Source organism: Phyllostomus discolor, chromosome 5, assembly GCF_004126475.2.
Source record: "Phyllostomus discolor isolate MPI-MPIP mPhyDis1 chromosome 5, mPhyDis1.pri.v3, whole genome shotgun sequence".
NCBI classification, from domain to species: Eukaryota; Metazoa; Chordata; class Mammalia; order Chiroptera; family Phyllostomidae; genus Phyllostomus; species Phyllostomus discolor.
Genome location: NC_040907.2, coordinates 31074532 through 31090923, shown reverse-complemented (window position 1 = coordinate 31090923; position 16392 = coordinate 31074532). Strand labels below are relative to the sequence as shown.

The following is a 16392-nucleotide window of genomic DNA, read 5'->3' as shown; positions in this document are numbered from 1 at the left end:
CTTTCCACCTTTGGGTCTCTATACCAGCTCTTCACTCTGCCTAGAATACAACCTGTCCATCTCCCATTGGCTTAGCCAGGCCCTCCTTAACCTTCAGGACCCAGCTTAGTTAGATATTACTTTCTCTGGGGAAAGTACTTTCTTATGGTTTCCCAAGATTAGTTAGGTAACTCTCCTATATGTTCCCACAATACACTAGTCTTTGTTGCAACATATAGTTTTTAAAGATTTTATTTATTTATTTAGAGAGGGAGAGACATTGAGACATTGATGTGTGAGAGATATATCAATTGGTTGTCTCTCACATGCCCCCAACTGGAGACCTGGCCTGCAAACCCAGGCATGTGTCCTGACTGGGAATCAAACCAGTGACCTTTTGGTTCACATGCTGGCACTCAGTCTATTGAGCCACACCAGCCAGGGCTTTGTTGTAATATTTACCATTGATTTTAATTCACTGCTTGTGTGTATAAGGCAGATTATGAATTCCTTAACTGTTTTGTTTATATTGACATCCATTGGTTCCTAGCACAAGACCTTACAAATGATAGCTGCTTATCATATTTGTTGATTGAATAATTAGTGGCATTTTCTGGCTCAAAACCTTCAGTGATTTCCTCATCAATTACAGTATGGTTTGATAACCTTAGCTGCCTACCAGGGTTGTTTAGGAGTTTTTTAGAAGGTACAGCTGCTAGAGCCTCACACAAGACCTACTGAATTAAAGTCTTGAGTGAGGTCTAGGCATCTGTAGTATTTAAAAATAAATTAACAAAGCTCCATAGGTTATTTTGATGTACAGCAGGGTTAAAACCTGGAATCCAGGACAAACTCTTAGCCTGGTATCCTAGTCCTCTATTTTCTATAGCATCATTCTGCCTTTTTTCCTCACAGTTTTCCTCTTTAACCAGTACTCTATAATGCAGGCAAACTGGTTTTCATGTGTTTACTAAACATGGTCTGCATCCTTATATTATTTCTTCAGCCTGGAATATACTCTTTTCCTTTATCCTATAGAAATCTCTTCCTTTACAACTTGGCTTCAAGTCCACTTATTTCTCCATAAAACCTTTTCCTTTAAAAAAAATTATTGTTGTTCAGTTACAGTTGCCTGCATTTCCCCCCCACTATTCTCCGCCCCCCACCCCCAGCCAAACCACCTGCCTCCCTTGCTTCCACCCTCCCCCTTGGTTTTGTTCATGGGTCCTTTGTAGTAGTTCCTGAAAACCCTTCTCCCCTCTGTCCCCTCCCTCTGCCCCTCTGGCTATTGTTAGATTGTTCTTATCTTTAGTGTCTTTGGTTATATTTTGTTTGCTTTCTTCTTTTGTTGATTATGTTCCAGTTAAAGGTGAGATCAAATGGTATTTTTTTCTCTGTCACTGCTATGCTTTCCCTCTTCCTTACTTGGTTATAATATTTCCCTCTATTGGTCTTCTTTTCCTATATAGGTTTTTTGGACCTCTATTATCATACATTCTGCCATGTAGTAAAGTCATTTTTGCTTTAGTTTTTCTATACAAGCCATAAACTCCTAGAGTAGAAGGAGCCCAGGCTTCAGGGTCAAACGGCTTGGGTGCAAATCCACACTCTGCCGTTACTAGTAAAATAACCGTTAGGAAATTATTTAAATTCTCTGGGCCTGATTTCCTCATTTATTAAAAAAGATGACGAGCCCTGGCTGGTGTGGCTCAGTCTATTGAGCATCACCCTGTGAACCCAAAGGTCACCAGTTTGATTCCCCATGAGGACATATGCCTGGGTTGTAGTCCAGTTCCCCAGTTGGGGGAGTGCGAGAGGCAGCCAATTGATGTATCTCTTGCACGTTGATACATTGCTCCCTGTCTTCTTCTCCTTCAAAAAATAAAAAATAAAAAAAAGGATGACAAGAATGTCTCAAAATACTATAAGGTTCAAATGAGGTTACTATGAAAATGCTTTGTAAAACTAATTAGTTGCTGGATATTATATATGACAGCAGGGATAGCATCTTAATCATTTGTATAATTCTAATTTTCCAGTAGTAGCTTGTGTGTAGAAGGCACTTTATGGATATTGACTGGATGATCAAATGAAGGGAAAGGAAGCAAACATTTGATGCCATTTAAAAAGTGAAGTTGAGATAAATTTTCTAACCCATTTTGGCACCTGTGTGAGTGGTTGGAACTCTGCCTCACGAATGGAGTAATTTCTAAATGGCCTTTAGCACCGTTCAAGTGTGAGACCTCTGGTGTGGTCATCCTTTGCCTCTGTGACTAACTTGCTCAACAGCTTGTTTTCTATCCAACCAGCCAGTCCAACACGTATTTCTGATACACCCAGAAGGAACAGAACTGAGCACTGGACTTTTGGAAATTCAAATAAAACAGTAGATGTGTTACTTACCTGATAATTCTTTAAGTCAACTAAGGTGTTTGGGTGAAAAAATATTTCATATTTTTAAACCAATGATTTATTGTAGTTGGCAGTATCAGGGACACTCTCTTTAAGAAAAAAATTTTTTTCTGATTATCAAATCACACCCATTAAAGAAGTAGCTGATACTTCTAGAATGTTAAGTGTCATTTTCTTTTTTCATCCTTATGATAACCCTCTGAAATATAGCCATTATTATTGCTATTTTATGTAAGAAGACACTGAGACTTAGGGGGAGTAAATAATACTTGAAAAGCTGTTCTCCCACTTTTCACCTACTTAAGTCCTCAATTTTCAAATCTTAGTTTAAATTTTCACTTCATTGTAGTGGCTTTTCCCAATGACCTGCCCCCGTACCCCTGTCTAGATCGTGACTTTGCTTATTATTCTCTTAGATAGCTCCCTTTCCTTTTTCATTGTAGCGCATTCATAACATATAATTCTTCATTTATGTGAATGTTTGTTTGTTTTGTCTCTCCCATATATCAGTTGCTGAAGACTGGGACCATTTTCTTTTTGTTTACCACTGGCACCAAACAGGGAGCAGGTCATTGAAGATGTAGGGGTTGGAAGGGGGAAGTAGTCAGGCTTCTTCATGCACTGCTTTTCCACTAAGCTGGGGAAGCTAAAGACCAAGTTCATAGATGTTGGAAATCTGGAATGTTGGCTGGAGGGCACCATGGTGAAGGGTAGTTATGTTGAGTGTCATTCTCATTCTATTCACTAACCTGTTTCTGATAAAGCTAAAATATGAGTTGCTTTGCAGATGCAGGGTGTTACTGAAGGAAAATGTATGATATAGGGCTTAGAATGGCTTGCCTTTGAGGTCTAGTCTGTCATATTACATTGTTATTCCATGTCCTTGGGCATGAACATGTACTTAAAATTTTTTTTTATTGATTGATTTTAGAGGGAGAGGAAGGGACAGAGAGAATCATTGATTTGTTGTTCTACTTATTTATGCATACATTGGTTGATTTCTGTACGTGTCCTTACTAGAGATCAAACCTGCAACCTTGGCATATCTGGACAACATTCTAACCAGCTGAGCTACCCAGCCAGGGCTGAACATTTACTTTTGAAAAAATTTATCCATGGCAAATGAGATAAATAAGGGTAATGTAATGTATGTTGATACAACTAACTTATCCTATACATAACGTCACAGGAATTTTTTTCTGAGACTTACCTAAAAGGTAAGGAAACGTTCATGAAGATCAGATAGAAGATTTAAAAATTTTGTTTTAAATTTAAAAAATTTTTAAAGATTTTATTTACGTATTTTCAGAGAGAGGGAAGGGAGACAGAAAAAGAGGGACAGAAACATCGATGTGAGAGAGGAACATTGATTGGTTGCCTCTCTTGTGCCTCCCAAGTAGGGACGAACCCTCAACTCAGGCTTGTGCCTGACCGGGAATCGAACCATAGATCTTTCGCTTCGTCCATGACACCCAACCAACTGAGCCACAACAGTCAGGGCAGAACATTAAAATTTTGAGAGATACACAAAAGCTATATCATGCAGGGCCTTAATAGGCCATGGTAAGAATTTTTAATTTTATTTTAAATATATTAGGAAGCAGTTGATTTTAGACAGGAGAGTAATGTGATACATTTTGCATTTTAAAAATAGCACTTTGGCTGACCTGTGGAGAATAGATTGTAGGGGGACAAATGTGGGGGCAAGGAGACCAGTAAGGAGAAACTTATATTCGAGATTATGTGAGAGGTTTGGGTTGAACTGGGGTAGGACCTGTGAAGATGTTTAAAGATCTGTTTTGGAAATAGAAGCACAAGGTCTTGGTAGTGACTCTGATAAGGAGAGTGAGGAATCAGATGATGCCCAGTGCTAGGTAAGTGGTGGTACCATTTACCGAGATGTGGAAAACTTGCAGAGCGCAGCTGGAATACTTTGCCTCCCTCAGCTGTGTGTGTATCGCCTTGGAAGTGTTTTTTGAACATAACGCCATAATTGGCATGCAGGTGCTCCTCGACTAAGAATGGAGTTATGTATCAATAAACCCATTGTAAATTAAAAGTATTAAGTCGAAAATACATTTAATACATCTAACCTAATGAACACCATAAGTTAGCCTAGCCTACCTAAACCTTACTGAGAACACAATATCCAAAAAACGCTGGCAACACATTACACTGTAGTTGTTTACCCTTGTGACTGGGCACCTGGCTGGGAGCTGGGGCTCACTGCCGCTGCCCAGCATCATGGGAGAGTATCATACTGCATATTGTTAGCCCAGGAAAAGACCAAAATTTGAAATTGAAAGAATGATTTCTGTTGAATGCATATTACTTTTTACCATCATCAAGCTGAAAAATTGTTAAGCTGAATCATTATAAGTTGGGGACCATCTGTAGTCTCTTCACTGTAGAAAACCAGACTCAGTCTTTGAGCCTTTCAGGACAGCACTGAATCTTTAAGGCCCTTCCTTGGACCAGACCTTCAGCTCTGAAGACTGGGTTAGCTGATGAGAACTGATTCGTGAAGGGTGAAGAAGGAATCCCTGTATATAGGTTAGCGACATATAATGATTAGGGACACTTAATTCATTTAACAAGGATTATTGGGCCCTATTTTTCCAGGCACTGATCTAAGCATGGCATTGTACCTATTCTTAATGAACTCATGAAATGAAGTTGATGGTGTGTCGGGACATCCTGAATTTATTTGGGAAGGGGTTCAGAATTCAGTGCTATGGTTACTCTGCTTCTAGTCATTTAGAAAAATTTTTTACAATTTAGAATCCCCCAAACCCTTCTGAGTTCTATCATATGCAGATCTGCTGCTTTGCTTGAATTGAGAGTTGGCCTTAGACCAGCATTAGCTTCTAGAGAGTCCCTGTGGCTGACAGAGGAAAGATATTTTGAACCCATTGGTAAAATAATGTAGACTTAACATCACTCAAGATTAGCCATCTGATTTTTCTCCTTTACTGTCTCATGGAAGAGGTACATCATTCTGACACTTGAGATGGTCTGAAACTAAGGAAAAGATTCCCCCTTTTTCCTTGAAGATGTAGATACACCAGACCTCAAATCTGTTTTTTCTGCGATAGAAGCAGAACTGGCTGGTTCTTCTTTCTCCACCTCTTCCTTTGGTAAGTCAAAGTAATCTTTGTGAATTTCTGGGTATTTAGTTACCTATCTGACCCTTAACCTTTAGAGAAGATTTCTGCCTGCACTTTGGTTACCTATTTGACCCTTAGCCATCAGAAGAGATTTCTTTAACTCACAGTTGGGCTGGGAAGCTGTCTTCCACATAGCACACTGGAAATCTTTGAAACCTTTCCTCCCTTGCTACTCTTCTGCCTACCATTTGCCACTAGAAGATACCGTTTGAGCTTGTATTTTGCCGCCTTTAACTTTTGCTTGACTTCTTCCTTATCCAGAGACCAAGCAGTGTTCTAATATAAGCAGAAGAGGTGGAAGAAATGATTGGTTTATTTGAGGACAGAGTTTCCTTTAATATAAAACACATTAATTAGAAACCTAACGTCTTTTATTTATTTTTTCTTTTATTTTGTACACTGTTAAGTCCCTGCTCCTCTGCTCTGGTGGGGACGCAGGACGTTTTGTCTTCCTTAACAGATTGCTTTGAGCTGCATTCACTCTGAGCTCAATCACCAGGTGAATGTCAGAGATTCCTGTCTAGATCTGGAGAGTGCAGGGTTGTAGTGGAACTGGAAAAGTCCGTGTTCATGTTGCCTGTCACCACCAGAACCAATAAGCAGCAATGAGACAGGGATTGAATCTGTATGGGCGCTTTGTTCAGATGGCCGGTGACCTGAGAGGATGGTGGGTTATGTACCCTAAGAGACCATCTTACATTTCATTTCAAACCAACCCTTTCTATAAGGGGTTGGAATTCAGAGAAAAGGTTAATCAGATAAAAGCTACAGTGTTCTTTCATCTGTTGACCTTATGTGTGTCCAGGGCTGTGGACATCTCACCCTGGAGCACAATGACTCAGATACCATCTTGATTGCTTGCAGTCCTCCTGAAGCACAAAGGTGGAACTGCTCGTGGTCTCATGGAGTCAGGGTGGGTCACAGCCTCAGTTTCCCAAATAATTGCTTTTTACATGCATTGATTACTAAGCTTTTAACTATTACTTAAAACTAAAATCTTCTAACTCTTGGGTCCCCCCCCCCCATCAGCAGTAGTAAGGTGGAGGGAGGAATGCTCTTAAACCATGGCTCCCGTAGCCATGTTGTGTTGCTGGTAGAGTTATTGTGAGTTTTGGATAGGAAGGCAGGCTGGACGGAGTGATCAAGAGCCCTGGCCTGATCTTAAATCATGTCCAAAACCATTGACTGCTAGTAGATCCTTGGGGTAAAGGGAACAGTCCTCTTATCTTAGTTTATTTCTTTGAGAGAATTTATTCTACACATTTATCTTCTTAATGTTTACTGTATTTAAACAAATTTGATCTTGATTATGAGATATTTGATGTAAGAGTTAAAAATCTATGGGGAAAGCTTTTTGGAGTCTGTGAATAAACAATTGTTTTAATGTTTATAGTAGCTTACATTGCATAGAAAACCACTGGTACTATTTCAGGGTTTGTTACACAAATCTATGTTCTTTAAAGTGGTGAATGGGTTCATAGTGTTCATCTGTGGGAAGTGTGAGGGAAGCGGGGGAGATATCTTTCTGCCCTCTTCTACTTGGCTTTCAGCTGCTGACAAAAGAAATGTCTTCTATAATTTCCTAAAGATGATCTCGGTTCTATTTTTTAAGTTCATGTAATTCTGCCAACTTTAAGAAATCTGCTGTAAGGGTGGTAAGAGGATTCTTAGGATTTCATATTGCTGAGTGGCCAAACACTGTTTTTTGTTTTTTACATTAACTACAATCCATACTTTATTAGGATTTCCTTCGTTTTCCCCTCTTGTCTTTTTTCTGTTTCAGGATGCCATCCAGGATACTACGTTACATTTAGTTGTCCTGTGGCAGTTTCTCAAACTTCCCTGTTGTTTTTTAAATCAAGATGTAATTCACATACCACAGAATTCACCCTCATAAAGTGTACAATTCAGTGATAGTCTATTGACAAAGTTTTGTAACCACTAGCACCATCTAATTCCAGGACACTTTCATTACCCCCAAAGAACCCCTGTACTTGTTGGCAGTCACTCTCCAGCCCCCCTCCCCTCAGCCTCTGAACCACTAATCTACATTTTCTTTGTGGGGTTTCCTACTCTGAACATTTCATATAATTGGAATCATAAAATATGCCCTTTTGTGTCTGGCTTCTTTCATTTAGCAAGATGTTTTCAAGTTTCATTCACATTGCACATGAGTTAATACATCATTCTTTTTTATGGCTGCATAATATCCTGTGCGCAGACAGTAAACAAGCATTTTGTTTACCCCTTCATCAATTGTTGGACATTTGGGTTCTACCGTTGAGCTATTATAGCCAAACAGTTTCATATTACACTTTATAGCCAATGTTACCATAGTATCTGCCTTATAGTAGGCATTATTAATATTTGTTTTGCATGGTATTTATCAGAATTTTGTCTAAAAGCATATTTTGCGTTTTGATCTTAAATGACATTAATGATTGAATTGGGAGGGTTTCCCATAAGAGGGAAGTTAAGGCCTGCCTCTCATTATTTAAATGTAGCTAATTACTCATTTGTTCATTCAACAATTTATTGTTCCAGGCAACCGATTATTCTTCCTCCCTCCCACCCTCCCTCTTTAGAATCAATAAGCATGTCCTTAGGTGAAGATTAAAAAAATAAAAAGAATTAGCAAAGCTATGAAGGGAAGAAGAGTATTCTGGGCAGTAAATGAACATATATGAAAGCAGAGAGATTGAAATATTTAAATATCCTGAAACACATTTTGGGTTCTCTTCTCTTTGAATCAGTTCACTGCCACTGACCATTTCAGTCAGACAGGCCCTGGAGGACTTCCTGGAGTGGAGGCTGACCCGTCACACACTTGGGTCTTGGCAGATATACAGACAGATGCTTGCAGTGGCTGTGGAACCTCGAGCTGAGAATAGGAGGTGACTTTGGAGCAAAAGCCTCCCACAGGGTGCTCTTGGGATGCCTGTCCTGGAATTACCCAGGGCAGTAACAAAGCTTTCTTTTCTTCTCTAAACCAAGCCAGCAGGATGGGGTGTCTGTTGGCCTTTGTGTTTGGAGCCGACCAACAAACAGACCGTGGCCAGCACAATGGCATTGTTGGGCTTCAGTGAAAAGTAGGTTGGAGCCCAGGCCCTCCTCTGTAGAGGGCCCATCCAAAGGACTGAGATTCAACAAGCCTCCTATTTGGATGTTTGGCATTGATGCTGGTTTCTGACTTACTTTTCTGAAATAGGATTACAGGATCTCTTCCCATTGCTTCTCTGAACACCTCAATTTGGAAGCTCTGAGTGCCTTTGACTCTCTTTTTCCTCAGTTCTCATATCTACCACTCAGTTGCTAAATTCTTTAGATACTACCTCTGCATTCTAGCTCTACCCACTTTTCATGCCCAAATATCACTCTAAATCAGGCGTTTGGTCATCTGTCATGTGAACTGTTGCAATACCCTCCCTTCATCCTTCTTCACTACTATATTTATGCAGAAAAAAACTACTAATCTCTACACTTTATATTTGTGTTCCTTTTGCATAGAATGTCTTTCTTACTCCCATATGAGTGTCCATGAAATGGAAATGAATCCTCAACAATGAGTGATTAGCCAGGCCTAGGTTGGGGAGAAGGGTCATCCAGATAAAGGTATCAGCAATGTGTACAAATATACAAGTGAGCAGGGAATGAAACCTTTATAAGCAGGAGTGAAATATTTTGTTTGCCTTGCTGATGTGGGTTTTACCCTAAGAGTAATTGGGCATCAATGAATAATTGTAACAGGAGGGGGGCTTCAGGTTGGCATTTCAGAAGGATTATCTTGTTTCTATTATATAAAATGGGTTAGAATAAGGGCTAAGTGTGTTCAAGATCTATGAAGGAGACCAGATACTAGTTAGAAAACTAACGGAGTAACCCAGGGGAAGAATGATGATGATAAGATATTGATAATGGGGAGCTCTGGCTGGTGTGGCTCAATGGATTGAGTGCCAGCTTGTGAACCAAAGGGTCACTGATTCGATTCCCAGTCAGGGCACATGCCTGGGTTACAGGCCAGGTCTCCAGTAGGGGGTGTGCAAGAGGCAACTACACATTGATGTTTTTCTCCTTCTCTTTCTTTCTCCCTTCCCTCTCTAAAAATAAATAATAAAATCTGAAAAAAAAAAAGATATTGATAATGGAGGGAATAAATTGTGTACTGTGAGATAAGCACTGTGCTGAACATATTATGTATACCTTATCTCTTAATTATAACCAACCTTTGATAAAACATTACATCCTGTTGATTCTGCCTCTGAGATGTCTCCAGATATTACCTTCCTCGCTGCCATTGTGTTATTCAGGCCTTTATTTCTTCCCACCTGGATGATTCCAGAAGTCTCCTAACTATCCTCCAAGCCTCAATTCATGATCTTTCCATACAGTTTTTATATTACTGTTAAAATGGTATTCTAGGTAGCATATCTGATCATATTACTGTCCTGTGTGGAAAAAAAAACCTTATTAGTTGATTACAAATATGTTTTTGTCTACTAGACTGCAAACCTAAGGGCAGAAAATGGCCCCACTTATCTCTGTGTTTCACCATAGTAGGTTTTTATTGGTTGGTGGATGGATCTTCCTCAGGACAGCCCTGCTAATTAGATGACAACAAGTGATCGTAGTTGCATGGCAGCACATTTATCTGCATTCTAGCTCCAGTCCTGCAGGTAGATTTTTCAAAACGGGATATTACAGTTGATATTTTCTTAGAGCTGTCTGAATATGGGTTTTGAATCACTGTTCAGGAATAAGTTTTTTGGTTGCAGATATCAGTATGTGATAATTCTAAGTAATAAAATAAAAGCAGCCATTTGGTCTTATTCTTTCTGGTTTTGATCAGGTGAGGCTGCTGTGGTCAACTAGCATCAGTAAGAATTGGAAACAGGAGCTCTGGGTATATAGACCAGGTGAGGCTGCTGTAGTTGACTAGAATCAGCAAGAATCGGGAACAGGAGCTGTGGGTGTAGTGAGTGGTAGGTATTGTCAAGCCTTGCTCCAGAATATGCCCTGTGTGGACCGTGTTTGTGTGCCTCTCTGTGCCTGAGCTGGTACCCTCAGAGCCTCTATGGGATACAGGGAAAGAACCATTCTCTCAGCCTAGACCACTGCTATCTGTTAGGATCCAACTCAGATGTTACTTCCTCTCTGAAACTTTCCAGACTCCTCAGGCAGAGTCAGTTTCTACTTTCATACCCCTAGTATTTACCTCTGGTAAGAGGCCTGTTGGTATTATATACTTAACCTATGTGTCTTTCACTGGACTTCTTTAAAGTCTTATCTACATGTTATTCATCTTTAGATGCACTATGTTTACCATGTGCTAGGACTCTTTCTACTCATTGGGGATATAAAGTTCATTGTAACGGACCTGTTCTTACTCTCATATGGGTGCAGCAAGACAGGAAGGCGTGCTCAATGAAAGTGTTGTGGAAATAACCTGAAATGATATTCCTGAGTGGAGAGCTGAGTATCAACTCATCTGTCCCTTTGGTGATTTTTTTTAGGGTGTTGGCATATGATTTTTTACATATATAATAATACTGTTTAGTTACCACAACATACATTTATCTATTGAGTGCCTTCTAGGGAAAACCGTCTTTAACTGAACTTAGGTATCAAACACAAATGAAGTGGCAGAAACTCTGTTATAACGTTTGATTAGATCATGAAGAGGACAGGCAGGTTGTGGGGCAGGAAAAGTTGGCCGACCTGTCACTGAGGGGTACGAAGTACCAGTAACACATTTGATTCGCTGATATTATATTTTTCTGAGTTTGAAAGTTTAAAAGAAAACCAGTAAGAAATGGAAAGTGTAAATACCTCTCTCTCTGTAGTTATGTCAATATATTGCCAATGCCTTAGGTGCTTTGTAGAGCTGCCAAGGGAGTGGTCTGGAAGAAAAAGAAAGCAAAGAGCAGCTGTTATCCTCATCCCAGAAAGCTGAGTGTGGCTCGTGCAAGTTTCTCTTGCCTCTGCTTCCTTGCAGAGGGATTTATTTGTTCAGAGGACACGCCAGCTGAGTCTGCACTGGGAGTTGCCTATGGGGAAGTGAACGTTCCAACTAATGGCACACAGAGTATGTAGCAACTTAGAATCTTCCTGTTGGGGGTCTCAAACTCCTTTTCTCATAAATGCAAAAGATCTTGAGACACTGAGACATTGTGGTTTCTGAAGGCCCAGCGACTTGACCAGCCCACCAAAGTATTCACCAAAGGCGTGGCGAGAGAGATTGATTGTAACAGTAAAACTTCATGTGGTTCCACTCTCTGGTCCTGGTTTGTACTTTTTCCATCTTGCCCAGAAAATTTAGAGCCTATTAACTAGTGTGATTCCTCACTGTGTCTCACCTTTCTTCTCTGCTCTCACCCCTCTGGCTTGGTCTGTGGGTTTCTCAGGTCTTCAGAGCTACAGCGAAAGAGTAGACGTGTTTTTGAACCAGAATCAAGAGTCCTGCTTAGTCCGACCTACAGATAGTGCACACACAGCCAGCCTTGCATCAGTCTTTTCTGCCCGGCCACCTTCCGTTGGGAAACGGAGTGGCTCTGAAGTCAGGTCTCCGTGTTCCATTGTCACCATGCCAAAGAAGTGACCACCTCCGATCTTTCTGACTCGCATAGCCGAAAGAAATTGTCTGCATGATTAGGTGGTCAGCTTTTATGCCCCCGTGTGGCTTGAGAGTTTGCAGGTTTCAGTTTCTTTTTAGGCAAATGAGCACTTCACTCCTGTGCACTGTGGACAGTATCAACTGGAGTGAACGAAATTGAAGGCACTGTGCGAATGCTGTATTGTGCCTCCATTCTGAGATGTCCAAAGATGGGTTATCAAGCAGGATGAAGCAAATCGACAGATTTCTGTTTTGAGAAATTAGGTGTATTTTTAGCCCTTCTCTCTGCTTTGCCAAACCTGATCCTCCTGATCCAAGGATCTTGAAGTGCTACACCGTGCTGCCCCCAACTGGCTCTTTTTGGTGCTTATGTTACCACATCAGAAAGTCTTTGATGATATGGCACTTAATTTTTTTCTAAGCACTTTCATATATTTTTATTAGATTCTCATAATAATATTATGTGTTATATGGATCAGAGATTACCATACCTACTTTATAGGTGGGAAAACTGAAGGATAGTCATATTAATTGATATGCCCAAAGTTAAATGACTCTCAAGAGGCAAAATTGGACTATAAGTCAGATCTTTTGCCTCCTAGCCCATTAGGTTTCCTAGTTTTTTTGTAAATTCAATAGTACCCCCCATAAATAGGTATTAAGAGCTTAATTTTAGGGTTAGAGGAATTTGTCCCTTTTTCTTCCTTGGAAGGAGGAGGAAGATAATACTACACCATGTAAGGTTTAAATAAATCCATTAACCTAATTGACAGAAAACTGAGAGCTCCTGTTCTGCATGAGGCTGGCTTGGATACTGCGGCCTCTGACTCTCTGGTATAATGCAGTGGTAAAGAGCATAAGTCTGGAACCAGACTGCCTGGGTTTGAGCCTTGGCTCTGTTCCTTAATAACTGGGTCACTTTGAGCAAGATTCTTGACCTCTAAATGCCTTTTGTAAAATGAGGATGATAGTACACTTTATCACATAGGGTTATGTGCAGATTAAATGAGATAATTAATGTAAAATTCTTAGAATAGGGCCTGGCACAAAGTAGCATATAAATAAATATTAGCTGCTGTTATTATCATCTCTATATAATATGTTTATTTGCTCTTTAAAAAAAAGCAAAGCAGCCCTTCATGGCTAGGTAGGAATGATGAACAGCCAAGTTTCTTAAAAGGGTACATCTTCACATAGTTTCTCTGCAGCTTTATCTCTTGTTCATCCCTCAATTCACTTTCACCTTACTCTGGTCTTAACCATTTTACTGAAACTACTCTGGCCATGGTTGCCAGTGACTCCTCTTACAAGTTTAGTAGACATTTTTAATGCTCATCATACTTGATCTATAACACTTGATACTTTTGGTCTTTTATTCTTTGGAGTATTCTCTTTCTTTGACTTCTATGATGATTCTTGTTTGGTTCTTCTTTTTTATGCCTGCTTCTTTATATGTTAGTTTGCCACCTTACATGTTAGCCCCTGGGCAATTTTGTACACCCCTTGGCCTCTGTGACCACTCAGCTCAATGTTATTGCCTCGTAAATGTTAGTCTCTAGCCCAGACTTTGTTCCTGAACTTTTAACTCTCTACAGAGCATCTCAACCTTGGTTGTCCCATAAGTCTTTAAACTCAACACATCTTGGCTGAACTTATCTTTTAACATTGCCTCTTCTTCTGAAAACCTGCTTCACTCTCTGTATTCTGTATATTTCATAATGGCATCCAGGGACCAATAACTTGGGAGCAACTTACAGCTTTTCATTGCCCTTATCCCCCTGTACAGGCAGTCATCAAGTTTTGTTTTTATTCTGCCATCTGAGTATCTTGAATCTTACTCTGTTCCATTGCCTTCACTATTGCCTTAACTCAGGCATCAACTTCACACCAGGAGTATTGCAATATCTTCTACTTATTTTCTCTTCTCCATATTCTCCACTCTAATCCATCTATCAATACCATTGCTAAAATAATCTTTTCTTTAAAAAGCAAATATGAATGTGTTACTCTTCTGCTTAAAAGGCTTTTTTTGTTCCCTATAGACAAGGTAAAGCCCATAGATTTTAGCCAAGTGTATCAGCCTCATCCGCATATCGGGGCCATCTTTTCTACGTGCAGCGTGCACTAACCTGTATCTTTGCCTGTGCTGCTCCCTTTGTATGGACTGTCTCCTGCTCCCCCAGGTTATGCTTTTGACTCCTTCTTTTTTGTTTTGACTCCTTATTTTCTTTGTGCAGCCTTCTCTGACATGTTCAGATTGAGTTAGTAACTTTTTTCTCTGCTCTGCATAGTGTTGTTGTACATGTACCAAGTTAATGCTTTAGCATTTAACAAATGATATTGTCTGTCTATGTCTTAATAGATTGTGATCTCCTTAACAGAAGGTATCTTTATGTGTAACACTTATCAGATGCACAATAGGCCTCAGTCACTTAAAACAAACAAAAACCTACAGTCTATCTTCTGTTTACTCTCTAGTGGTTTTACCATGAGCCGAACATTCCTGACAAATGGTAGCTGGGCTTTCCTTCTGTTTTGCAGTATATCAACTCTGGAAACCTGGAACAGTTGCTAGACAGTAACCTGCATTTGCCCTGGACTCTGAGGGTGAAGCTGGCCTATGACATAGCAGTGGGCCTCAGCTACCTTCACTTCAAAGGCATTTTCCATCGGGACCTCACATCTAAGGTACGAAGGCTTTTCTTGCACAACTCTTTGAGACACTGTCCTCCATGACCAAGAAAGCTGTGTTAAGAAACCAGTCATAATAAGCTTTGGAGAGATGGAGCTCTCCTCTACATTTAACAGTTAGTCACAGAGGATACAACTTAATACTCTGTTAAGGTAGTCCTTAGAAAGCCAATCTTGGCTCGCAGTGGGTACCTTTCAGTGTTGAGCCAGACAACACATACATCTTGAGAACTTTCATGCTTTACTTTAATCTCCTGAAAATGTGTGTTGCAGGAGCAACTGGTGTGAGGAGAGTTAAGAGGTTCTTGACCAATAGGATGACAGCAGTCAAGACAATGTGGGAGCCTGTCTCTGACTGTTTTCTCTCATGGCCTCCAGGAAGTGGCTCTTAACTGAGAGCAGGGGGAGTTCAGTGATTTTTAGTCACTCGAGTGCAGGTTTTGGGGGCTGTAATGTACTAACCCATTTTCTATCTCTGTGATTGAGTTTCTGCCATTCTGCCAGTTCCTGTTTGGTGTCAGCTAGTCTCTGTAGTATTCTCTTGCTGTCCAAATGCTGTGTGACCAGGTCAGAAAAGAGTTGTTTTAGAGGAAGTTGGCCATGCTACCCATCGGCATGTCAGGGCCAATTTGCCCAGGATACCATTGAGACAAGGCTTATATAAGTAGTAACGTTTGATCATTGATGTGAGAAGCATACCTCATCTAATATTACTTCTGTCCAAGACCCAATTTAAAGTCTTTAGAGAGGTATATGGGAGTTTTGTACTTGCCCAAGAAGAGCTGTCATTTCATTCCGCATCCTCAACATATACATGTGGATACACACATACATGCATACACATATACTCCTATACCTCTTCTGTCCTGGACCAGGGTAAGAGAGACTGTTATAAGAAAAAGTGTACAAAGGGAACAAAAGCAAGCTGTATTCTCAGAGCCAATAAGGCCTAGAGAAGTAAGTTTCTGGCCTCACATTGGAATGATTCCAGTGTTCCAAATAGAAGTACTGTCCCCAAGGGACCCTGGCCATTGTTTTATAAACTGCGTACTACACAGAAAAGCTCTGGGGGAGGTGATTGAAGGGCCATTTGTAGTCAGCTGCACTGTTAAGAAAGGAACACTAACTAAGGCTGGCAGGTAGAATCTGGTGACCAGCTGAGGCCTACTTATGAGGAAGCCTTTGTCTTTATCAGTACCTGCAAGGACTGGACAGTTGGACAGCTGGGGCATGGAAGATGGTATCTTTTCCCTTCATCAGCCTTTTTTATTTCCTAGATTGCTTTAGAAAGTCAAGACTAGGAAATCTGCACTTCTTCCAGGCAAATAGGTAGGGTCGTGTCAATTTAGATACTGCCTTAAGTCGATAGCCTCGTCTCCCTCGGGCATGGAGCCAAAATCAAATCTTTGCTTCTTATTCAGAGAGCGTCTTTTCCTCCAAGGTAGAGCAAAATCATGACAAGTTATCTATCAGACACGCAGACATTTCTCCCACCCCTACATGAGTGTCTCCTGTGCCTGGCACCATGGATGA

At 40.4% G+C, this 16392-nt stretch overlaps 1 protein-coding gene across 5 annotated transcripts in view; it reads left to right on the top strand.

Annotated features, from left to right (window-relative positions):
• The window catches only part of TESK2 (testis associated actin remodelling kinase 2), a 117121-nt gene that overhangs the window by 89469 nt on the left and 11260 nt on the right, over positions 1-16392 (top strand). For 4 of the 5 annotated variants that reach the window (XM_028513820.2, XM_036025964.1, XM_036025963.1 and 1 more), the window contains one exon: positions 14710-14856. The exons of the other annotated variant lie outside the window; for it this stretch is intronic. In XM_028513820.2, coding sequence (XP_028369621.1) covers positions 14710-14856 — 147 coding nt within the window. The remainder of the gene's footprint in view (positions 1-14709; positions 14857-16392) is intronic. 5 annotated transcript variants of the gene reach the window in all.